The 26,494-nt window shown below is 44.4% G+C and overlaps 1 protein-coding gene, 1 non-coding gene and 1 pseudogene across 7 annotated transcripts in view; 2 read left to right on the top strand and 1 right to left on the bottom strand.

The window, feature by feature from the left end:
• The window catches only part of CCDC32 (coiled-coil domain containing 32), a 53,021-nt gene extending 29,828 nt beyond the window's left edge, over positions 1–23,193 (top strand). For 3 of the 6 annotated variants that reach the window (XR_008621119.2, XM_055098640.2, XM_008951978.5), the window contains one exon: positions 273–2,585. Coding sequence is in view for 5 of the 6 variants with exons in the window: in XM_055098640.2 (XP_054954615.1) it covers positions 273–366 (94 nt within the window). In the remaining variant the exon portion in view is untranslated. Of the gene's footprint in view, positions 1–272; positions 2,586–2,986; positions 4,398–14,228 lie in introns of those variants that run through there. The other 3 variants (XM_057299932.2, XM_063596552.1, XM_034938541.3) reach the window with 3 other exon arrangements.
• On the top strand, positions 2,727–3,290 carry LOC134729066 (large ribosomal subunit protein mL42-like; annotated as a pseudogene).
• On the bottom strand, positions 5,621–5,724 carry LOC112437214 (U6 spliceosomal RNA). The gene has a single exon (XR_003025856.1). It is a non-coding gene; the product is annotated as a U6 spliceosomal RNA (small nuclear RNA).
• Positions 23,194–26,494: the final 3,301 nt, after the last annotated feature.

Here is a 26,494-nt window from a genome sequence, read left to right as displayed (position 1 = left end):
GGCTGTTTCATTTAATTAGTCATTGCTTCTCATGTAGACTACTGCAGAAGTCTCCTAAGTGGCCTCCCCACCTCTGCATTCTCCCCCATTCCATTCATCTTATATGCCACCGTCACATTAATCTTCCTGATGCACAGCTCTGATCAAATACCTGTAATGATTCTCCTGCTGACTGCACAGAGCCTGGAGTCACTGGCTTAGCAGTCAAGACCCTCCACAGTCTGGTCCCCCAGGACTTTCCCAAACTGATTTCCTTCCTTCCGTCACGGCAGGCATGGGCTCGGGAAGATCAAGTCACTAAACCCAAGATCACACAGATACCAAGTGGCAGATCATACAGCCAAGCCTTCAGACCCCGACATCTGACTCCAAGACCATTCTGAGCCCATCACTTCCTCACTTTGATGGTGCAATGGACTGTGTGTTTGTGTCCCTGTAAAATATACATGTTGAAACACTAATCCTGATGTGATGGTATATGGAGATGGAACTTTGGGGAGGTAATTAGGTCATGAGAGTGGACCCTTTATCAATGGGATTAGTGCCCTTACAAAAAGGGGCCAGAGACCTAGCTAGTTCTCTTCTGCCATGTGAGGATACAATGAGAAGTGGACAGTTGGTGATATGGTTTGGCTGTGTCCCAACCCAAGTCTCATCTTGAACTGTAGTTCCCACAATCCCCACGTGTGGTGGGAAGGACCCAGCGGGAGGTAACTGAATCATGGGGGCGGTTTCCCTCATGCTATTCTTGTGACAGTAAGTTCTCACGAGATCTGATGGTTTTAGAAGGGGCTTCCCCCTTCAATCGGCTCTCATTCTCCTTCCTGCTGCCCTGTGAAAAAGAACATATTTGCTTCCCCTTCTGCCATGAATGTAAGTTTCCTGAGGCCTCCCCAGCCATGCCAAACTGTGAGCCAATTAAACCTCTTTCCTTTACAAATTACCCAGTCTCCAGTATGTTCTTATAGCAGTGTGAGAATGGATTAATACAGCTGGAGACCCAGAAGAGGGCTTTCTCCCAGAACTGGACCCTGCTGGCCCCCAATTCTCAGACTCCAACCTCGGAACTGTGAGAAATAAACCTGACTAAGGTTAGACCTGACTAAGACAAATGGATACTGCTGCAGTGATCTTTCCACATAGAGCTTTTTCTCTTCTTTGCAAAAATTTCCTTAGGACAAATTCCCAGGAGTGGGATTACCAGGTCAAAAGTCATTAATATTTTAAATGGCTGTGTGAATTGACATAATGCTTCACAAAAGAACTGGGCTGATTTATATTTTAGCCAATGATGTAGATATATACAAGTTTCACCAGCCCCTCTTGGGATCTTAGCCCTTCTAATGCCTGCTTTCTAACGGCATAGCGAGAACGTATTGTAAAAATCATTTGATTTCTTCATGTGTTATTCAGGGATTGCTCTCATCTCCTCCAAGTCTTTGCTCAAATGTTCTCGGTGTGGTCTACCCCAATTACTCTATTTCAAATGAAAACACTCCCTCCTCCTAAACCCATTACTCTCCTTACTCTGCTATTTTTCCACATTATTTGGCATCTTATAATACATACTTTTCTTATTTATTATGTGTATCCTTTTTTAAAAAACGTGCTGAAAACTCTTTATAACAATGCAGGACAATGGCCAGGCACGGTGGCTCACGCCTGTAATCCCAGCACTTTGGGAGGCTGAGGTGGGTGGATTACAAGGTCAGCAGTTCGAGACCAGCCTGGCCAATATGGTGAAACTCCGTCTCTACTAAAAATACAAAAATTAGCCTGGTGTGGTGGTGCGCACTTGTAGTCCCAGCTACTCCTACTGAGGCAGGAGAATCGCTTGAACCCAGGAGGCAGAGGTTGCAGTGAGCTGAGATCACGCCACTGCACTCCAGCCTGGGCAACAGAGGGAAACTCCATCTCCAAATAAATAAATAATAATAATGCAGGACAATTATGTATAGCAAACACTTTCAAAATTTAAACTCCTTCAACATTTAATTCTTCAGCATTATGTATACTTTTAATTGCACATCTGCCCCCGACCCTGACACCAACTAGAATGTAAGTTCCATTTTGTCTATTTAATTTGCTGATGTGTTCCCAAGACTAGAACAGAGCCTGGGGCATAGCAGGATCATGAGCGTCAAACAAGATAATGCCTGTATGTAGCCTGCGGTGGGCAGCACCTGGTACAGAGCTCATGATGAACCATTATCCTCTTCCTCTTACATGTCCACCAACAGGAGAATAGAAATTATGATATATAATATTGTAAATTGGCCAGGTGCAATGGCTCATGCCTGTAATCCCAACACTTTGAGAGGCTGAGGCAGGAGGATTGCTTGAGCACAGGATTTTGAGACCAGCCTGGGCAACATGGTGAAACCCCCTACCTCTACAAAAAATACAAAAAAATTAGCCAGGTCTGGTGGCACGCGCCAGCCTGAAGTGAGAGGATCAACTGAACCCGGGAAGTTGAGGCTGCAGTGATCTGTGATCACGCCACTGCATTCCAGCCTGGGTGACAGAGTGAGATTCTCTCTCAAAAAAAAAAAAAAAAAAAAAGAAAAAGAAAAAAAAAAAACAAATTCAAGTAAAACAATTAAATTATAAATCATTAAAATGATAATTACAAAGAATATGCAGCAGTATGGAAAACAGTTTATAACTAATGTTAAGTGAAAAAAAGCAGACTACAAATTTGTCCATGATTACAACTGGGTAAAAATAATTTAAGATCTATGCAAAAATAAGGAGACAAGATGATGGGCTTATGGTGAGCAGCTGTGAAGCAGGGATGAAAATTAATGTGCCCAGAAGCAGATTCTCTTTGAAGCATCTTTTTTCATACTACCTGATAAGCGTCTTGCTACATGGCAGTAGCAGCAGTAAGACGGGTGATATCAAAGAGAACTATCTGGAAACATTTATCTTCAATCCAAAATGGAGCCTTATGTTTGTCATAAATCTACATACTCTTCTTTTCCAGGTGACTACAATTGCAAAGTAGAATTTGCTTTGACACCTGATGCCAGGACAATAGTATGTTACCATCCTTCTATAGACATTCCATAGGAACGCACAAAACCTATCCCTTGACCAGATCCTGTGTATAATAATGAAGAAACACATGGTCAAGTGCTGAAAACTAGAGAAGAAAAAAGTGAACACCTTGAGCGAGAACCCATAATAGAACAACTTAGCAAAATGTTCTTTATGCTAAGTACGGTTGGCATCTTCGTGGACATTAGCACAGATGTCAGAAGAAACCGGGTCCTCCAGAAGACAGATGATATTGAGGTTCTTGGGGAATTAAAGAGAAATATTACCCTCTGCCTCATTTGCCATTGGAGACAGTGCAATCTGGTGTATGCACTAATAATAATAATAACATGTCTTTTCATATTTAAAAAAAAAACACAAAATCTTTAGGAAGCCAAGGTGGGTAGATCGCTTGAGTCAGGAGTTTGAGAGCAGCCTGAGCAACATAGACCCCATCTCTAAAAAAAATTAGCCAAGTGTGGTGATGTGTGTCTGTGGTGCCAGCTACTTGGAAGGCTGAGGTAGGAGGATTGCTTGAGCTCAGGAGGTTGAGGCTGCAGAGAGTGGTGATCATGCCTCTGCATTCCAGCCTTGGTGACAGAGCAAGACCCTGTCTCAAACAACAACAACAACAAAAATCAAAATCTATGCAAAATTTAAACCCAATCTTGCGCTAGTCTTGTGGGAATGAAGATTAATTTACCTAAAAATGCTCCTCTGGTTTTTGTAATTCTTTTTGTTACTTTTTAAAAATATAAATTTGGCCAGGCACGGTGGCTCACACCTGTAATATCAGCTACTCGGGAAGCTGAGGCAGGAGAATCACTTGAACCTGGGAGGCGGAGGTTGCAGTGAGCTGAGGTCCCGCCACTGCACTCCAGCCTGGGTGACAGAGTGAGACTCTGTCTCAAAAAAAAAATAAAAAAAAGAAATATAAATTTAAGGGGTATAGGTGAAGTTTTGTTACATAGATATATTACACAGTGGTGAAGTCTGGGCTTTTAGTGTAACCATCATCTAAATAATGCACATTGTACCCCCTGATTTCCTATCCTTCACCCACCTCCCACCCTCCTACCCTCCCAAGTCTCTAGTGTCTACTATTCCACACTCTGTGTTCATGTGTACACATTTAGCTCCCACTTATAAATAAGAACATGCAGTAAAAAATATGGAACACTTCACAAATTTGCATGTCATCTGTATCAGTCCACTTTGCATTGCTCTAAAGGAATATCTGGCCAGGTGCGGTGGCCCATGCCTGTAAACCCAGCACTTTCGAAGGCTGAGATGGGTGGATTGCTTGAGCTCAGGAGTTCAAGACCAGCCTGGGCAACATGGCAAAACCCTGTTTCTACAAAAAATACAAAAATTAGCCGGGTGGTGGCGCACGCCTATAATCCCAGCTACCCAGGAAGCTAACTAAGGTGGGAGTATCACTTGAGCCCGGGAGTCAGTTCCAAGATTGTGCCACTGCACTCCAGCCTGGGTGACAGAGTGAGATCCTGTCTCGAAAAAAAAAAAAAAAAAGGAATACCTGAGACTGGGTAATTTATAAAGAAAAGTGGTTTATTTGGCTTACGGTTCTACAGGCTGTATGAGAAGCATGGCACCAGCATCTGCTGCTGGTGAGGCCTCAGGAAGCTTACAATCATGGTGGAAGGCAAAGCGGACCTAGTGTGTCAAATGGCAAGAGAGGGACCAAGCAAGAGAGAGAGAGAGAGAGGAGGTGCCAGGCTCTTTTAAACAACCAGAGAGAGAGAGAGAGAGAGGAAGAGAGAGAGGAGGTGCCAGGCTCTTTTAAACAACCAGATCTCACGTGAACTCAGAGTGAGAGCTCACTCACTACCATAAGGACAGCACCAAGCCATTCATGAGGCATCTGCTCCCATGACCCAAACATCTCCCATTAGGCCCACCTCCAACATTGGAGGTCACTTTTTTTTTTTTTTTTTTTTTGAGATGTAGTTTCGCTCTTGTTGCCCAGGCTGGAGTGCAATGGCACAATCTTGGCTCACTGTGACCTCTACCTCCCAGGTTCAAGTAGTTCTCCTGCCTCAGCCTCCCAAGTAGCTGGGATTACAGGCATGTGCTACCACACCTGGCTCACTTTTTGTATTTTTAGTAGAGATGGGGTTTCACCATGTTGGCCAGGCTGGTCTCGAACTCCTGACCTCAGGTGATCCACCCACCCTGGTCTCCCAAAATGCTGGGATTTCAGGCGTGAGCCACCACGCCCGGCCTGAGGTCACATTTTAACATGAGATTTGGAAGGGACAAACCATCCCAACCGGCTGGGCGCAGTGGCTCACACCTGTAATCCCAGCACTTTGGGAGGCCGAGGCAGGCAGATCACGAGGTCAGGAGATCGAGACCATCCTGGCTAACACACTGAAACCCCGTCTCTACTAAAAACACAAAAAATTAGCCAGGCGCAGTGGCGGGTGCCTGTAGTCCCAGCTACTCAGGAGGCTGAGGCAGAAGAATGGTGTGAACCCGGGAGGCGGAGTTTGCAGTGAACCGAGATTGCGCCACTGCACTCCAGCCTGGGCGATGGAGCGAGACTCCGTCTCAAAAAAAAAAAAAAAAAAAAAACCATCCAAACCATCTGATCATCCTTGCGCAGGGGCCATGCTAATCTCTGTATGTTCCAATTTTAGTATATGCACTGCAGGAAGAGAGTACTCACTTTTTATTTTGATACAATTTCAAACTTACAGAAAAGTTGAATGTACAAGGAATTTCCAAATACCTTTTCCCCAGATTCACTGACGTTACCACATTATGTGCATGTGCTTGCTCTCTCTCCCTCTGCTTTTTCTCTCTGCATATAAATGCATTTCCTAAGAATAAACACATAACCAACCAAAGAATAGAATTTCTATTATTTGTACTATTTTCACAAATAAAAAGACTGAGGAAAGGTGTGTTCTTTTCCTGTGATCCTGGGCCACAATTTCACCAGGTTCAGGATGCAAGGCCCTTTTCTGTATTCTTCGGACCTCTGTCATCTGAAAACACTGGCAAACCACCACTCCAGTGATGCTGCCATGTGTTAAGCTTCCCCTTAAGACCCCTGGCAGAGAGTAGCATATTGTGCACCAAGGTTGTGTGGGAAAAGGGGCTGAGATGAAGCCACCCCTGCAGAGTGGCTGCTTCTAGTGTACGTGTGGGTCCACAGAGGTTTCTGTGACCCTGAAAGCCTGTCCAGCTGAGCTGACCTTCACCGGGGAAGAGAATCTCCAGACAAAGGCACTTAGCTGCCTACTGGGTCCCCACCCAAAGACTGCTGAAAATATTTCTTCAGAATGCTGAGCACTGAATACCACTCAGCACGTGCTGGAGCCAGAGGTGGTTAGACACGAGTCTGTCCTTGGAAATCCCAGGCTCAGAGCCATCATTATGCAAAGAGGACTGTTGAGGGGTTTTCTTTTACTTTTCTTTTCTTCTCTTTTTTTTTAATAGTTTTTTGAGAAATGGGATCTGTGCTAAGGGCTTTGGGCAGGCCAGCTAGGAGGACGGAAGAAGTTTCCCATTCGCTTGTGGACAAGGCCTGCACCCATATAATCAACTCCAACCCACCTCCGTCATCACCAGGGTAACATCCCTGCCCACTCTGTCCTCAGGCCTTCTGCATTACCAGACCTGGCATCTTCCCCTCCCTGGATTTGAGGGCCCTGGACTCTTTGCAGCCTCTACCTCATGCCCAACCAGGACAAGCCTTGAGCACAGGCAAAACAGATTCCACAGTCTGCAGCCCATGGCAAAGAATTTCATGTCATTCCCTCCTCCACTCCTCCCTTGGTCTGGCCTTGCCTTGAGACCCAGCCCTGTCTCCACGCAAGCTCCAGGGTTAATGATGGCCTTGCCTCTGCTACTCTTCCCTTCACTCTCAGACTCCCCCACCCCCTGGGCTGTTACTTCTTAACTTTTTGATTTAGAGAAGTTAGTCTCTCTGGGCCTGTTTCCTCATCTGAAAAAATGAGATAATGACATTTACCTTAGAGGGTGGTAGTGAGGGAGAAAGAAGACCAAGTGTGTGAACGTACATGACTGACCGTGCAAGTGTTAGCCAAATCCGAATCTTCCCCATGAGAGCGGCCAGAGCTTCGCCTCTCTCAGTTTACACTTTAGAAGTGCCCTGTGCTGAAGGTTGTAAACTGCTCAGTCAGTATCGACCGCTGAGGCTGATTTCTGTTGAAAAGATTATTGCCCATTTTTATCTATCAAATTGACAAAATTACTGAAGATAGGCCACAGGGAGTAGGGGAAAGGGCCTTCTTGTACACTAGTAGTAACAGAATGAATGGGTACAATCTTGATACCTGGTATCTTAGTCTGTTTTCTGTTGCTTATAACAGAATATCTAAAACTGAGCAATTTATAAAGAAAAGAAGTGTATTTCTTACTCTTATGGAGGCTGAGAAGTCCAAGGTCAAGGGGCTGTATCTGGTGAGAGCCTTCTTGCTGGTGGGAACTCTCTTCAGCGTCCCAAGGCAGAGCACAGCACCACATGGTGAGGGGGCTGAACATGCTAATGTGCTAGCTCAGGTCTCTCTTCCTCTTCTTATAAAGCCACCAGCTCCCCTCCCACAGTAACCCATTAATCCACGAATTTATGAATGAAAGAACCCATCTGTGAGAGAGCAGAGCCCTCATTATCCAATCACCTCTTAAAGACCCCACTTCCCAATACTGCCACACTGGGGATTAAGTTTCAACAAGAGTTTTGGAGGCTACAAATATTCAAACCATAGCACCTATGTACAACAATTAAGAACATTCGGTGGGGTGCAGTGGCTCTCGCCTGTAATCCCAGCACCTTGGGAGGCCAAGGCGGGTGGATCGCTTGAGATCAGGAGTTCGAGATCAGCCTGGGCAACATGGTGAAACCCTGTCTCTACTAAAAATACAAAAATTAGATAGGCATGGTGGCCCACATCTGTAGTCCCAGCTACTCGGGAGGCTGAGGCAGGAGAAATGCTTGAACCCGGGAGGCGGAGGTTGCAGTGAGCTGAGATCGTGCCACTGCACTCTAGCCTAGGTGACAGAGTGAGACTATGTTACAAAAAAAAAAAAAAGCAGTTCGAGACCAGCCTAGGCAACACAGTGAAAGCCTGTCTCTACTAAAAATACAAAAATTGGCCGAGCGTGGTGGCCTGCACCTATAATCCCAGCTACTTGGAAGGCTGAGACGGGAGGATCATTTGAACCTGGGAGGCAGAGGTTGCAGTGAGCTGAGATCACATAACTGTACTGCTGTCTCGGTGTACTGCTGCTCTGGCAAGACCCTGTCTCAAAAAAGAAAGTAAAATAAAAAATTCAGTATATTTACTTTATTATTATTATTTTTATGAGTCAGAGTCTCGCTTTATCACCCAGGCTGGAGTGCAGTGGCGCTCACTGCAACCTCCGCCTCCCAGGTTCAAGCGATTCTCCTGCCTCAGCATCCTGAGAAGCCAAGACTACAGGCACATGCCACCATGCCCAGCTAATTTTTGTATCTTTAGTAGAGATGGGTTTTTGCCATGTTAGCCAGGCTGGTCTTGAACTCCTGACCTTAGGTGATCCGCCCGCCTCGGCCTCCGAAAATGCTGGGATTACAGGTGTGAGCCACTGTGCCCAGCCAGCACATTTGTTCTAATTAAGCAGTTTCTCTTATAGGAGTCTATTAGAAATATTTACAAATGTGTACAAGGTCATATGACAAAGGCATTCACTGCAGCATTATTTGTAATGGAAAAGTATATGGAGACAATCTGAATGTCTAAAATTAGTTAAATTCTGGAGTTGTGAAACTGCCTTGCTATGGACTACCATGTGACTGTCAATAATAATGATGGAGATCATTATGTACTGATGTGGAAAGATTTTATGCTTTTAAGAAAAAACAGCAAGTTACAGTATTATTTTCAGTTATATAAAACAGTACCTGGCATACAGTAGCTAATCAATAAATATTTATTGAGCTGAAAGAGCATGAGCCCAGCCTGTTAAAAACAAATGACCCCCCAACACACACTTACAAACAAGCCCACATATTTTCATGAAAAAAATGTTCTGGAAGGACAGTAACCACTGTCAATTGTGTTTATCCCTAGTGCATGAGCAGCTTTAACTTTCTCTGGCTCTGGTCTACACAGCCCACATTGTGTGAGGTGAGGCCGCAGGGGGCCCACGCAAGCACCAGGCAGTTCACAGGTGTTGTTGCAGAGGTCTTTCGTCTGCACTCTCAGTGGGAAAGAACAGTAAAGCCCAACCACCCCAGCCACCATCCACGGTGACTTGCAGGTCATGGAGAGAAAAAAAAAAAAAAAGGCCAAGGACAAAGATATGTAATTATTGACACTATTTTATTTATACCTAAGGAGAGACACCAAAGTATGAGCTTCCAAGGGCCAGGGCATTGGGTGGACCAGACATTGTGGGTGGGTGGCTTCTAAGGCTTGGAGAACCCAGGCCAGAGGCCACCCAGTATTCCCTGAGCACCTGTGGCTGAATCCTGAATGTCCTGGGTCTCTGCACTCAAAGCTTAAGGGAGAAACAAGGGGTGTCAGGCAGGGTCAGCTCTGAGGAGCAGGCGAGGTCCCAGTGGCCTGCCAGGGTGAGGTCAAAGGAGCTGAGGTCTGGGTAAGAGGACACTTCAGGTCAGTTATAGTGGCCTGAGAAGGACTGGTAGGCCTCCCTGAGGTCTTGGAAATAAGTCTAAAAGAGTGTGGCTTTAGAATATTTAGAAGGACTTTTTCAAAATTTAGGAGACATAACATAGTTTGGGGAGACTTTAGAGGAAGAGGAGACCTCCCTGAGGTCTTGGAAATAAGTCTAAAAGAGTGTGGCTTTAGAATATTTAGAAGGACTTTTTCAAAATTTAGGAGACATAACATAGTTTGGGGAGACTTTAGAGGAAGAGGGCTCAGCCATACATGGTGGCTCATGCCTGTAATCCCACCACTTTGGGAGGCTGAGGCGGGCGGATTACCTAAGGTCAGGAGTTTGAGACTAGCCTAGCCAACATAGTGAAACCCCATCTCTACTAAAAATACAAAAATTGGCCGGGCGCAGTGGCTCACGCCTGTAATCCCACCAATTTGGGAGTCGAAGGTAAGTGGATCACGAGGTCAGGAGTTCGAGACCAGCCCGGCCAAGACGGTAAAACCCCATCTCAACTAAAAATACAACAAAATTAGCCAGGCACAGTGGCAGGCGCCTGTAATCCGAGCTACTCTGGAGGCTGAGGCAGAAGAATTGCTTGAATCCGGGCGGCAGATGTTGCAGTGAGTTGAGATCGTGCCACTGCACTCCAGCCTGGGCGATAGAGTGAGACTCCATCTCAAAAAAAAAAAAAAAGAACAGCTTGGCTGGGCATGATGACTCATGCCGGTAATCCCAGCACTTTGGGAAGCCGAGTGAGGGGAATGCTTGAGCCCCAGGAGTTGGAGACCAGCCTGGGCAACATAGCGAGACTCTGCCTCTACAAAAAATTAAAAAATTAGCTGGGCATAGTGGCATAGGCCTGTAATCATAGCTACACAGGAGGCTGAGGCAGGAGGATTGCTTGACCCCAGGAGGTCGAGGCTGTAGAAAACCTGAGCAACAGAACAAGACCCAGTCTCCAAAAAAAAAAAAAAAAAAGAAAGCAAAAGAACAGCTTGATGAATTTTTCCAAAGGTATACACACATGTAACCACCACCCCAATGAAGACAGAGCCTTTCCATCATTCCAGAAAGTTCTCTCATGCCTCTTTGCAGCCAATTGCCCCAACCCCCATAAGCCCCAGGCAACCACTGATCTGCTGTCCCTATAGCTTAGTTTTGTCCATTCTAGAATTTTACATAAATCCAGTTATACAGTACATACTCTTTTGTGTCTGGCTTCTTTCACTCAACATAATATTTTTAAGATTATGCATGCTGTGGCCGGGCGCGGTGGCTCAGGCCTGTAATCCCAGCACTTTGGGGAGGCCGAGGTGGGCGGATCACGAGGTCAGGAGATCGAGATCATCCTGGCTAACACGGTGAAACCCCGTCTCTACTAAAAATACAAAAAATTAGCTGGGCGTGGTGGCGGGTGCCTATAGTCCCAGCTACTCGGGAGGCTGAGGCAGGAGAATGGCGTGAACCTGGGAGGCTGGAGCTTGCAGAGCCGAGATCGCGCCATCGCACTCCAGCCTAGGCAACGGAGCCAGACTCCCGTCTCAAAAAAAAAAAAAAAAAGATTATGCATGTTGTGTGTATCAATAATTTGTTCTTCTTTTAAATTACTGACTTGTCTTTAATTGTTCTGGATATACCACAATTTACTTATCCATTCTCCCGTCAACTGATATTTGTGTCCAGTTTTTGGCTACTGTGAATAAAACAGCTATGAACATTCATGTACAGCTGTTCTGTGAATATACATTTTCTTTTATCTTGGGTAAATACCACAAAATGGAACTACTGTTATGTCTGTTAGTTTTATTTTTAAAAACTGCCAATATGTTTTCTAAAGTGGTTGTCCCATTTAACACTCCCACCAGCAATGAATGAGAGTTCTAATTGTTCCATGTGTTCATCAGGACTTGGTAGTATCAGTCTTTTTAATTTTAGCCATTCTGGTGGGTGTGTATTTCACTGTGGCTTTAATTTGCATTTCTCAGTTGGCTATTGATATTGAGCATATTTTCATTTGTTTATTGACCCTTTTTATATCCTATTTAATAAACTATCTTTTACCTATTTACTTTTATAATTCAAAAAATTTGTTCAACACAATTTTACTGAAGTAGTTGAGGTAATTATGGTTATTTCCTTTTTACAGGTAAGGAAAATAAATCCAGAGAGACTTATCCACCTTTTCCTTTTTTTTTTTTTTTTTTGAGATGGAGTTTCGCTCTTGTTGCCCAGACTAGAGCGCAATGGCGGGATTTTGGCTCACCACAACCTCCGCCTCCCAGGTTCAGGCAATTCTCCTGCCTCAGCCTCCTGAGTAGCTAGGATTACAGGCATGCGCCACTATGCCTGGCTAATTTTGTATTTTTAGTGGAGACGGGGTTTCTCCATGTTGGTCAGGCTGGTCTTGAATTTCTGACCTCAGGTGATCCGCCCACCTCAGCCTCCCAAAGTGCTGGGATTACAGGCATGAGCCACCGCGCCCAGCGCTTATCCACCTTTTCTTGTAACAGATAACCAGCAGCTGGCCAGGTACAGTGGCTCACTCTTGTAATCCCAGCACTTTGGGAGGCTGAGGTGGGTGGATCACTTAGTAGAGACGAGGTTTCACTATGTTGGCCAGGCTAGTCTCAAACTCCTGACCTTAGGTAAGTTCAGGAGTTGAAGACTAGCCTGACTAACATGGCGAAAACTCACTCTCTACTAAAAATACAAAAATTAGCCAGGCGTGGTGGCATACACCTATAATCCCCACTACTCGGGAGGTTGAGGCGGGAGAATCGCTTGAACCCTGGAGACCGAAGTTGCAGTGAGTGAGACTGCGCCACTGCCCTTCAGTCTGGGCAACAAGAGCGAAATAGTTTCAAAAAAAAAAAAAAAAAAAAAAGAAAGGAAAACCAGAAACCTGTGGCAGCACCTCTGAGTTATGCTGAGCAACTGTCTGTATTGCAAAGGTAGGGACTGTCCTCCTCAGGCTTTGCTGAGTGACATCTACATGCTTAACGGGCTTTACTCAAGGTACCCAAGTGTTTGAGAATAAACTAGAACCATCTGATATTTTAGCTCCCTGCCCAGTAACATTTAAAAAGCAGATGTACACCTAAATTAATGGAAAGACGTTCTATGTTCATTGATCAGAAGACTTAACATGGTTAAGATGCCAGTTTTCCCCAAAATGATCTACAGATTCATTGCAATCTACAGCAAAATCACAGCTGGATTTTTTGGTAGAAATTGACAAGCTGATTCTAAAATTCATATAGAAATTCCAGGAATCCAGAATAGCCAAAACAGTCTTGAAAAAGAAGAACAAAGTTGGAGGGCTCACACTTCCTAATTTCAAAACTTCCTATAAAACCGTGGTAATCAAGACAGTGTGGTACTGCCATAAGGATAGACATAAAGCAATAGAATAGAATTGTGAGTCCAGAAATATACCCTTTCATTTATGATTAATTGATTTTCAACGAGTGCCAAGACAATTGAATGGAGAAAAAAATAGTATTTTTAACAAATGGTGTCGGGACAACTGGATATCCAACTGCAAAGGAATGAAATTGGACCCCTATCTGACACCCTACATGCCATATATTTCTTTTTTTCTCTTTTTTAAAATAATCTGCATTACTTTGGAGAAACCATATATTTCTTAGAAGAAATATAGGAAGAAAATATAGGAATAATATTTGTGACCTTGGGATGGGCCAAAGCACAAGTGACAAAAGAAAAAAATAGATAAACTGGACTTTATCACAATTATAAATTTTGGTGCTTCAAAGAACACCACTAGGAAGGTGAAAAGACAATTCACAGAATGGCATAAAATATCTGCAAATCAGATACCTGATAAGGGACTGCTGTCCAGAATTTATGAAGAACTTTAACAACTCAATCATAAAATGACAAATAACCCAATTAAACAATAGGCAAAGGATCTGAATAGACATAGCTCCAAAGAAGATACATAAATGGCCACTAGCCATCATGGAAAGGCAAATCAAAACTACAATGAGATACCACTTAACACTCATTAGGATGGCTATTATCAAAAAGATAGACAATAACAAGAGTCTGCGAGGATGTAGAGAAACTGGAACCCTCATACATTGTTAGTGGGAACGTACAATGGTGCATCCACTTTGGAAAACAGTCATATGATGCAGCAATTTCACTCCTAGGTATAGCCCACACAAAAACGTGTATATGAATATCCATAGCAGCATTATTCATAGTAGCCCAAAGTGGAAATAACCCAAATATCCATCCATTGATGGATGGATAAATAAAATTCCATACAATGGAATATTATTTGGCACTACAAAGGAATGAAGTACTGATACATGCTACAACATGGATGAACCTTGAAAACGTTATGCCAAATGAGAAAAGTGTCACAAAAGACACGCGTTGTATAATCCCATCTATATGCAATGTCTAGAATAGGCAAATATATAGAGGAAATGAGGAGTGACTGCTAATGGATATAGGGTTTCTTTTTCGGGGGTGATGAAAATACAGTTGACTCTTGAACAACACAGGTTTGAACTGCACTGGTCCACTGATAGACAAAGTTTCTTCTGACTGTGCCACCCCAAGACAGCAAGACCAACCCGTTTTCCTCCTCCTCCTCCTCAGCCTACTCAACGCGAAGATGACAAGGATGAAGATCTTTATGATGATCCACTTCCACTTAATGAATAGTAAACATAGTTTTTTCTTTCTTATGAGTTTCCTGATAGCATTCCTTTTCTCTAGCTTACTTTATTGTAAGAGTATAATACATATAGCATACAAAATATGCGTTAATCAACTGTTTATGTTATCAGTAAGGCTTCAGGTAAACAGAAGGCTATTAGTAGTTAAGCTCTGGGGGAGTCAAAAGTTATACATGGATTTTTAGCTGCAGGGAGGCTGGTACCCCTAACCTCCACATTGTTCAAGATTCAATTATATTCTAAAATTTATTGTGGTGATGTTGCAGAATTCTGTGAATATACTAAAAAATACTGAATTTTACACTTTAAACAATTTCATGAATTATGAAAAAGATTGTGCAAATGTCCACTTTTATAAACCATTGAAAATTTTCTTAATTGGAAAATGATTTTATAAATAAAGTTGCATTATTGCTTTGTAGACGAAGTACTTTTATTATAAGCCTACAGAGCAGAATGCAAAATGATGCCATTTATGAATTCATGTCAGTAGTTATTTGCTGAAATTATATCAGTATAGTGCATTGATCCTGCTTCAAAGCAGGTATAGAGAGGATTTCCAATATGATGAACAATGTGTGGACTGGAAAGCAGAAGAAAATATGCATAGAATTGGGTACAAAGTAAATGTATTTTCTTCAACATTGTGTTCTGTTCATATTGTCCTGAAATAAAAGAACAAGTTCTAAACATTAAAACAAATACACAACATCCAAGAAAAACGATACAATAAGCAAAACATGCAGAATACACACACACACACACACACACACACACACACACACGCACACAATCTGGCAGCTGGAGCCACATCTAGAGACAATGGTTGTTGGGGGAAGCCTCCCAGTTTCCTCCAAGGAAAGGACATTCTTGATTTGTCGTCTCCACTCCCCTGTCACCCTGGACTTAGGTGCAAAGATGGGCAGAGCAGCTGTGCACACCAAGTTGTCTCTTCTTTCAGGGGGTGCCCATGTGTGTTGGGGTAAAAGGGAAACAGGGAGGGGGCACTCTCAGGGGTGTGGCCCAAGAGTGCTCAGCCCGAGGGCAGCCTCAGCGAACAGCACTGCCACCTTGCGGCTTGGGTTGGTCTCAGCTCTGATTAAGGGTCCAGGGACCCACAAGGGGGCTCCTTCATGTTCTTCAGAAGAAAATATTTGGCAATTCAGTAGCCTTCCTTCAAATATCATTTTTATGTTTTTTTCTTAATTTAAAAGTAATTCACGTTCACTTTATAACATTTTTAAAGTAGATATAAGGAAAAATAAAATAATAAAAATTATCTGTAAATCCAACCTCCAGAGATAACCAAGATTAGGCACTTGAGTGTATATTCTTCCAGTCTTTTTTCTAAGTTTTTTTTTCTTTTTTAACAAAAACAGGATTATACAGTACATACTGTTGTTTCATAAACTAAATATACTGTACGAGTATCTTTCCGCTTGTTAAATACATTGTATGAGTATCTTTCACTTGTTGTTCTGCAATACCTTTTATTTTATTTTATTATTTGGAGACATGGTCTTGCTTTATTACCTAGGCTGGAGTGCAGTGGTGCAGTCTCTGGTCACTGCAGCCTTAGCCTTCTGGGCTCAAGCAATCATCCCACCTCAGCCTCCTGAGTTAGCTGGGATTACAGACATGTACCACCACACCTGGTTAATTTTTGTATTTTTTGTAGAGATGGGGTTTCGCATGTTGCTCAGGCTGGTCTCAAACTCCTGGCCTCAAATGATCCACCCACCTCAGCCTCCCAAAATGCTGGGATTACAGGAATGAGCCACCACGCCCGGCCCACAACATAATTTTTGATGGCTGTATTGTATTCCTTTCTTTGGGTGACTGGGCCATAGTTTATTTAACCAACTATTGTTGGAACACTTAAATTATACCCATTTTTTTTTCACTGAAGTAAATAATGCTGGGATGAACTTCCTTGTTGCTGAATCTTTACAGAAATCCACGGTTATTTTCTTAGTTAAATTCCCAAGACAAAGTGGATATGAAGTTTGTAAGGTGTTTCATATAATACAGTATATTAGTTAAGACTTTCCAGAAAGGCTTAATTAGGAGGCTTTCTACCTTATTTATTTATTTTTAATTTTTTTGAGACAGGGTCTCACTTTGTGCAGTAGTGTGATCATAGCTCACTACAGCTTCAAATTCGTGGGCTCAAGTGATCCTCCTGCCTCAGCCTCCCAAAGTGCTGGGAGTTTGAGGCTACAGTGAGCTATGATCGTGGCACTGCACTCCAGCCTGGTTGACAGACTGAGACCCTGTCTCTAAAAAAATTAAGATAAAATAAAATAAAAATTAAGGGCTTTCTCCTCATATGTTAGTGGAGATTAAACCAATAGAGAAAATTATAACGATTTAAAAAATACTATAAGTTCAGAAACATTTTATTCTTTTTCAAAATAATTTTTCTTTTTCTCCTCATGTTACTTTGTTTAAGATAAATTCAGAAACGTTTTAAAGTGAGCTTTATTTATTTATTTATTTATTTTTTGAGACCAAGTCTCGCTCTGTTGCCCAGGCTGGAGTGCAATGGTGCAGTCTCGGCTCACTGCAACCTCCGCCTCCTGGGTTCAAGGGATTCTCCTGCCTCAGCCTCCTGAGTAGTGGGATTAATGGCGCCCACCACCATGACTGGCTAATTTTTCTGATTTTAATAGAGACGGGGTTTTACCATGTTGGTCAGGCTGGTATTAAACTCCTGACCTCGTGATCCACCCGCCTCAGACTCCCAAACTGCTGGGATTACAGGTGTGAGGCCACTGCACTCTGCTGCTTTATTTTTATTAATCACAACTACACCTATATACTTCTCCTATTTTTTTATTTTTACGAATTTTAAAAACAGCAAATTTGAAGGAATAGTATTAACACCCCTCCACTCTCCACCAAGCTTCAACATTTTAAGCATTATACAACTTTGCTCTCTCTCTTAATATATATATATATATATATGAATATATATATATATATATATTTCGAGATGGAGTTTCTCTCTTGTTGCCCAGGCTGGAGTGCAATGGCACAATCTCGGCTCACCACAACATCCGCCTCCTGGGTTCAAACGATTCTCCTGCCTCAGCCTCCCGAGGAGCTGGGATTTCAGGCATGCGCCACCACGCCCAGCTGATTTTGTATTTTTAGTGGAGACAGGGTTTCTCCATGTTGGTCAGACTGGTCTTGAATTCCCGACCTCAGGTGATCTGCCCACCTCGGCCTCTCAAAGTGCTGGGATTATAGGCATAAGCCACCATGCCCAGCCATGAATACTTTTTTGCTTAACCTTTTGACAGTAAATTGCAAATGTTATGTCACTTCACCTCTGAATATATTTGCATGTATCTCCTAAAAGAGGGACATTCCCCTACATAACTACCAAATCATTATCATGCCTAAAAAGTTAACAATAATTCTCTAATATCATCTAATATTTAGTTTATATAACATTTTACCCAATTGTCCCTAATTATAGATTTTTAAAAATCAGATTCAATCCAAGCTTATGAATTGTTGTATCCTTTAAGCTGGAAGAGTCGCTTCTTTCTTTTTCTATAACATTGTCTTTTTGAAGACTCCAGGCCAGCTTTCTTACAGAATGTTCCACATTTTGGATTGAGTGAGTGTTTCTTCATGGTGTTGTTTAACTTGTTCCTCTGGCCCTCTCTGTTTTCTGTAAATTGGAAGGTTGGTGCAGAGAACCTGTATAAAATAATTCTACCGGCTGGGTGCGGTGGCTCACACCTGTTATCCCAGCACTTTGGGATGCCGAGGCGGGTGGATCACCCGAGGTCAGGAGTCCGAGACCAGTGTGGCCAACATGGTGAAACCCCGTCTCTACTAAAAATACAAAAAAGTAGCCAGGCATGGTGGCAGGCGCCTGTAATCCTAGCTACTCAGAAGGGGCAGGGGAATTGCTTGAACCCGGGAGGCGGAGGTTGCAGTGAGCCGAGATCGCACCACTGCACTCCAGCCTGGACAACAAGAGTGAAACTCTGTTTCAATTAAAAAAAAAAAAGAATTCTACCATAGTTGGTTGCATTATTGGTTCTGATTTATTCTATCCTTTCCTGTGAGGTGATTATACGTCCTCTCCTTTTGCTATGTGACTTGCGGCACTCCTTTTTAGGAGGAATACACTTCACTGTCCCATTAATGGCGGGCATGGTCACACGACTTGAGGTGGCCAATAAATGTAAGTGGAAATGACTATGCTTTTTCCTGCAGAAGGTTTAAGAACTATGGCAGACTTCTATCACTTTCCTTTTCCCTCTGCCATGAGGATTACATATTTCAAATAGAGGCTACATCTTCTGCCCAGATCCCAGAATGGAGAGGACAACACAGAGCAGAACCACCAATGACCACAGCCGACATAAAATGTGCATAAGAAATAAACCCTTCTTACTGTAAGCCACTAAGAGTTTTGGGTTATTTGTTACTACAGTGTAACTCAGAGAAAGCTAATTAAAATATAAACACATATGTCAGCAATATTATTTCTTTCATCACAGAAGAGCCTTGCTGTATCCATAGAGTTGAGAGCAGGTCTCCTTGTTACACTGTGGGTACCCTAGATTCCAGAACCACTACCTACTGTGTCTCTGTATCAGCTCCTGCCTTCAAGCGGCTCAAGAAATGACTTTGGGGACCCAAGCCTGGGGCCAGTCTGTCCAGGATGACTAAAGAGGGAGTTAGATGGAGAAGGCAGGGTCTGGAGCAGTACCTGGCACATGCAGTACTCAAGGATTTGATAGATAAATGAGTAATTTGCTTGCATTCTTGTGCCAGGGTTTTTAAGAGTCAGTCCAAAATAAGGATTATGTTATGAATTTTTCAAAAAGCCTTTTTTCCTTTAAAAGACTTATTGGCCGGGTGGGGTGGCTCACGCCTGTAATCCTAACACTTTGGGAGGCTGAGGCGGGCAGATCACAAGGTCAGGAGTTCGAGACCAGTTTCGCCAACACAGTGAAACCCCATCACTACTAAAAGTACAAAAAATTAGTCAGTTGTGGTGGGGTGCACCTGTAATCCCAGCTACTCAGGAGGCTGAGGCAGGAGAATCGCATGAACCCAGGAAGCAGAGGTTGCAATGAGCCAAGATCACGCCATCGCACTCTAGCCCGGGCAACAGTGCGAGACTCCAACTCAAAAAAAAAAAAAAAAAAAAGAGACTCATTTAGGAAGACGTAAAATGAAGATTTTATTTCCTTTAAAAGACTTATTAATCCACTTAACAAATTATTTACTAATTACAAAGGGGAAAATAGTAATTTGACAGTGGAGAAATCTGGTGGCCACCCTTTTAACTAAGAGAGCAAAGTTAACATCTCTTAAATAGGACAAACCAATGTCATATGCCTTCTGATGTCATGCAATGAGAAAGGACGTATCATTTCTGTGGTATTTTGGCAAAAATGCATTACTTGAGTGTAACTATGAGCAAACATCAGACAAACTCCAACTGAGGGATCTTCTACTCAATAACAGGCCTGTACTTTTCATACACACAAATGTCAATGTCATGAAAGACAAAAGAAAGCCTGAGGAAACTGTCAACAGATTGAAGGAAACTGAAGAGACATGACAACCAAAAGCAACGTGTGATCCCAGAATGGATCCTGGGCCAGAGAAAGCAATGCCTAGAAGAGGAAAAAGAAAAGAAAAAGAGGAGGAAGAGGGTGTAGAGAAGGAGGAAGAAAAGGAGGGTGGGGAGGAGGAGAAGGGGAGAAGAGAGAGAAGTAGCAGCAGGGGGAGGGAGAGGGGACATTATTAGGATAATTGGCAAAATTTTAATCAATTATGTAGATTATAATATTATATCAATGATGTTAAGTTTCCTGGTTTTGGTGATAGTACATAAGTATTTCAGGGTAAAGAGGTGCAATGTCTATAATTTACTCTCAAATAATTCAGTAAAGAAATTTATATAAACAGGGAGTATTCTGTCTTGTGCACGTGTTCTCTTTCTCTGTGTGTATGAATGTAGAGAGACAGAATCATAAACCAAGGCTGTGCACAGTAGCTCATGCCTGTAATCCCTGCACTTTTGGAGGCCGAGGTGGTGGATCATTTGAGGTCAGGAGTTCCAGAACAGCTTGGCCAACGTGGTGAAACCATGTTTCTACTCAAAATACAAAAATTAGCTGGGCATGGTGGTATACACCTGTAATCTCAGCTACTTGGGAGGCTGAAGCAGGAGAATTGCTTGAACTCAGGAGAGAGAGGTTGCAGTGAGCCGAGATTGAGCCACTGCACTCCAGCCTGGGTGACAGAGTGAGACTCTGTCTTAAAAATTTTTTTTTTTAAAAAGAAACTCATAAACCTAATATAGCAAAACATTAGCAACTGGTGAATCTGGGTGAAGAGTATATAGGAGTTCATTGTACTATTGTAGCAAATTTTATGTGTGAAATTATTCTAAAACAAAAAGTTAAACAAATGGATATTCATCTAAAATGATGTCATTTCCATATTTTGGGAATTAGAAAGTCTTTATTTATGAACTGATGGGATAGTAGATGGTGGTTTTTTGTTTTGTTGGGGTTTTTTTTTTTTTTTTTTTGAGATGGAGTCTCGCTCTGTTGCCCAGGCTAGAGTGCAGTGGCAGGATCTCAGCTCACTGCAACCTCCGCCTCCCCAGTTCAAACGATTCTTGGTGCCTCAGCCTCCCAAGTAGCTGGGATTTCAGGCACACGCCACCACACCCACCTAATTTTTGTATTTTTCGTAGAGACGGGGTTTCACCATGTTGCCCAGGCTGGTCTCGAACTCCTGACCTCAAGTGATCCGCCCACCTTGGCCTCCCAAACTGCTGGGATTATAGGCATGAGCCACTGCACCCAGCCAATAGTAATTATTTTGAACGCACTTGCTTGGCAAAGTAAAAAGTTAGCCATCTCCTGTTGGCCCCTCCCCACGAAGTCTTTCATGGTGCAAGAAATCCTCAAATGTGGGAAGTAGTATTTTAGTGTGAATCCCCAACAGGATGGACTCCTGCTCTCATCCAGAATCCAGAGGCAGGACACAGCATGTCCTCAGTGATGGGCCAAGAACAGCTCCGCAGAGGCCTCCTGGGGCAGGAGAGACCCATGAACACACACACCTTCTTGGGCACACATCCACAGCACACACCCTGAGAGCCCCTGGAAGGGGGAGCCCAGCCTCCCTTGGCATGTGATTGGCTGTCCAGCCTAAGATGTGGCAGATGCTCCAGAGCTGACCAGAGGCACAGAGTTGACATCACTGTCTCTTTCTGGAAACAGCAATGACAGAGAAGACCACAGCGAGTGATAAAGGAAGGCTCTAATTAAGCCCTCAGCTGTGTAGGACTTGGGCTTTGATGGAAGGGGTAGGATTTAGTTAAGCCAGGGAAGAGGACGATGCTTTCCCCTTCTGGGAGTCCCTTATTATACTCAGCAGGTACTCAGAGAGTAACGATGTAGTCACTATCAATTTTAGGAAACAGGAGCAGCCAAGACTCTGAAAATCAAACCAGCCTTTGTTTCCTTTACCAATTCTTGGTGGTAATGTTTGGCTGACCCAATAGCATCCCTGGGTGTGCCGGGAGGAAGGATGAGGCTAAGCGCTGCTCCTCCTTCACCATGAAGGCTAGTATAACTTCTGTTCCAGGAGGACCCAGGAGGATGCAGGACCTTTAATGGCAGGTGAGATTAAGAAATGGGGTTCCAGCTAGGCACGGTGGCTCACGCCTATAATCCTAGCACTTTGGGGGACTGAGGTGGGCTGATTACTTGAGGCCAGGAGTTTGAGACCAGCCTATCCAACATGGTAAAACCTCGTCTCTACTAAAAATACAAAAAAATTTAGCTGGGCATGGTGGCACCCGCCTGTAATTCCAGCTACTTGGGAGGCTGAGGCATGAGAATTGCTTGAACCCAGCAGACAGAGGTTGCAGTGAGCCTAGATGGTACCACTGCACTCCAGCCTGGGTGTCAGAGCAAGACTGTCTCAAAAACAACAACAACAACAAAAAACAAACACAGAAGAAAAAGAAAAAGAAATGGGATTCCAATTCCTTCAGCAGAAGCAGCAGGAACTGGAATTTGTTCTGTAGACTGTGGCAGGCCTGCTGGACAGAAGAGGGTCCTGCCAAGTCTCTGGACTCCACTGACAGGTTTGGGAGCACACATGAGGATGCAGGCTGGGACTGGGGCCTGGAGCAGGGCAGCAGCTGGAGTCTCAACATGCGGACACCAGCAGGACACACAAACTCCATCAGGCCAACATCAGGAGAAGATTCTGTGCTGGGCTGGGCCAGTGATCCCAGATTCAAGGGAGGTGGGGGCCCCACTCAGGAGGGAAGGTCTGAGTCAGGGACCATGGAGACAAAAAAGCTGGAGGGCAGCATGTGGGGGCATGTTAAGGATGGAGATTAGTGAGCATGGGGAATAGAGAGACAGAAATAACCACAGAATTGTGAAGTCTAAGAAATGAAGGCGAGGATAGCTATGAGAGTTGAATTCTAGGGTTACAGCTGAAGGAGCTGAGTGATCCTGGGCTGATGGTGGATGGTAGTTACTTTTAATGAAGTTGCTCAGGCATCAGGATTGGGGCTGCTGATGAAGGGACTGGGGTGTTGGAAGGAGATTGGGTCATAGGGAAAACAGGGTGATGGTGAGGCAGAGGAGAAAGCAGGACAAAGACCAAGGTCTATGGCTAAAGCCAGAGGCCCGAAAAAAAGAGGGCCCAAACACGTGTAGGGCAACCCCAGATCCTTGCAGAGGGACATTCATCAGGTGGGATGTCAGAGCCAGGAGAGTTAATACTTATCCCCAAAGTAGAGGTTTGGGGAGCAGAGAGGAGGGCAGAGGCGGGTGGGGTGCAGACATGGGGAGGGGTCGCGCTCCTCTGTGGGTTTGGAGGGCTGCCTGTCCGGCGTTGCCTGCCGGAGGGCTTGGCGCTCAGCCACAGTTGCATCATCACTGAATGCACTGAGCCTGTGAACCTGTTTTTACACACACCTGTACCCAGTTCAAGCGGCATCGGGAGAGTCGTCTTAAAACTTCAATCTAAAACGTTCTTTTCCATCTGATCGGGCAGAGCGCAGGCCCCACGGGCCATCGTGGGAGGCACATACAGTCCGCACCGCGCGGCCGCCCAGCCCGCGGCCTCCGCTCCGCCCCGCCGCCTAGTCCAAGCGGGCAGCCAGTCTCCGCCCTAGCGGCGGCGGCAGAACCGGCTGCGCGAGGTCGGCGCTGGGGCGGCCCGCACATTCCCGCAGGCTCTGCGCCAAGGGGCGGTGCTGCGTACGAGCAGAGCCGAGACCTTGACCCTGACCCGGGCCCTGGGGAGGGAGCGTCCGGCCAGGGAACCTGCCCCTGCGCGCTCCTCGGCTCTTACGCGGCTGCTAGAGGCGTGAGGCCAGAGCCATGATCAGAGGGCGCGCAGTGAGGACGCCCCCAGCCCGCCTCGGAGCTTGGGGCCGCGCTGGGGTCAAGCGGAGCGCACAGAGGCCTGTTATCTGCCAGGGTTAGGAGCCACCGTGGCCAGGTCCCCTGGAGCGGGCCCTGGACCTGCGCGATCGCTGCGGGACAGAAGAGCGGAGACGCGGTTCACTGCCTGGCGCCTACAACCAGCGTGAACTAAGTGGCGAGTGGAAGAGACTAATTTGCCAAAAGAGGGAGGATTTGCTGGTCTACTGGCGGAACTGGAACCCACTATACCCACATCCCCATTCACGAGCGCCCACCTTGAAGGCGTAGAGACGCCATGGTTGTCATAGAAACACTCGTGCTGGGCCGCTGACATGAGCCTGCGGCGTGGAGTGAGGCAAGTTTTTACCAGAATGTGTGCACGCATGTAACACGACGTAAAATGTCTGTCACTTATTACGTACATACCCTGAACCTAGGACTGTGCAAGGCACATTACAGAAGTAACTCAGATGTAGGTGTTTTGCAACCTACCTTTCCTCCCTAAGGAATCCTCGAAGCAGGGTTTACCAATTCTCTCACTCCTCCCAAAAGAAGCCACCTACACAGGTGGATTTTATTGAAGGCTTATAGAGGAGACCAAGGAAAGAGGAGATTTTTCATACATACAACAATAGGGTGAAGCATTTCTTTCCATTTAAACATCTCTCCCTTGTTTTCCTTTTTGGCTGTTTCTCATGGACCCTTTCTCTGAGCAGTCTCTGAATCTTGCCCAGCCCCAAGTGCTCCCTCCAGGATCTTCCTCTGGACTCTTCATCTCTCCCCTTTCCCTAAGAAGATCACCCGGGTCCTGCCTCTCCAAGACTGCTCGTGGGAATACACACTGTCACCCACACAAGACAGCCTGCTCAACGAGTACTTGCATCGCCAGCATCCACAGTCTGCAGAGGTCAGCAACAGTTTTTATTTCTGAAACACATAGCTTTTCTCATCCAACTTGCCCAGAAATCCAGGAGGTAGATATCATTCCCATTTTACAGACAAGGAAACAGAAGCCTGGGGAGGTTAAGTAACTCCTCCAGTATCACATGTAATAAGTGACAGAACCAGCACTCAAACCCAGGCAGTCAAGCTCTTTCCCCTCCCCAAGGAGTCTCACAGAGCAGCAGTTTAAAGAACCATGTCTGGGTGATATCTTCTGGTGCTTCTATGAGCATTCATGGAATTGCTGCATATGTGATGTGCAGGTCATGAGAATGTGTGATGTTCTTGCATCATTTTATGCTGCTTTGGACTTGAAGCAGCATTTCTCAGATACAGAAATTATGTTGGCAAGTTAAGTTGGATGACAACTATCTACACCCGTATTTTCTTTTATTAATCAAATACAAATGTAGCTGAGGTATATGGCCTCATTCGATCCTCACAACCCCTTATGAGACTGAAACAGTGGTAAAGTGATTCCTTCTTCCACATTGTGAATTTCCTTCATGGAAAATTCTGAACATACAGTACTTCAAAACGTAAATCTTTTCCACAGTGTCACAGATTTCAGACTAATTATAAATACTATATATAAATGCTGTGTAAATATGATATATACACACACACACTATAAATGCTATATATTTATATGGTAACATCTAAATGCCAGGTACTGCTCTAAACACTTTCCATAGTAACTCATTTAATAATTACAACCACCCTATGAAGTAGAAACTTATTTTTTTCAAAGATATTTTTAAATTATTAATTTTTATGGCTGCATAGGTGTATCTATTTAGGGGTACATAAGATATTTTGATACAGGCATATAATGCATAATAATCACATCAGGGACTGGGCGCGGTGGCTCATGCCTGTAATCTCAGTACTTTGGGAGGCCGAGGCGGGCAGATCACGAGGTCAAGAGATCAAGACCATCCTGGCCAACATGATGAAACCCCATCTCTACTAAAAATACAAAAATTAGCTGGGCATGGTGGCGTGTGCCTGTAGTCCCAGCTACTCAGGAGGCTGAGGCAGGAGAATCCCTTGAACCTGGGAGGCAGAGGTTGCAGTGAGCCAAGATCGTGCCACTGCACTCCAGCCTGGTGACAGATCGAGACTGTGTCTCAAAAAAAAAAAAAATAAATAAAAATGACATCAGGATAAGTGTGTTATCTACCACCTCGAGCATTTATCATTTCTTTGTGTTAAAAACATTCCAATTATACTCTTTTAGCTTTTTATTTTTTAAATGGAGTTTTGCTATGTTGCCCAGGCTGAAGTACAGTGGCACAATCTCGGCTCACTGCAACCTCTGTCTCCCAGGTTCAAGCAATTCTCCTGCCTCAGCCTCCCAAGTAGCTGGGATTATAGGCATGTGCCACCACACCGGGCTAATTTTTGTATTTTTGTATTTTTTTTTTTTGAGATGGAGTCTCGCTCTGTTGCCCAGGCTGGAGTGCAGTGGCACGACCTTGGCTCACTGCAACCTCCACCTCCCAGGTTCAAGCAATTCTCCTGCCTCAGCCTCCCGAGTAGCTGGGACTACAGGCGCACGCCACCACACCCAGCTAATTTTTTTTGTATTTTTAGTAGAGACGGGGTTTCACCATGTTAGCCAGGATAGTCTCGATCTCCTGACCTCCTGTTCCGCCCATCTCAGCCTCCCAAAGTGCTAGGATTACAGGCGTGAGCCAT

Source organism: Pan paniscus, chromosome 16 (assembly GCF_029289425.2).
Source record: "Pan paniscus chromosome 16, NHGRI_mPanPan1-v2.0_pri, whole genome shotgun sequence".
Classification (NCBI taxonomy): Eukaryota; Metazoa; Chordata; class Mammalia; order Primates; family Hominidae; genus Pan; species Pan paniscus.
This window is presented reverse-complemented; position numbering and strand designations above follow the sequence as displayed.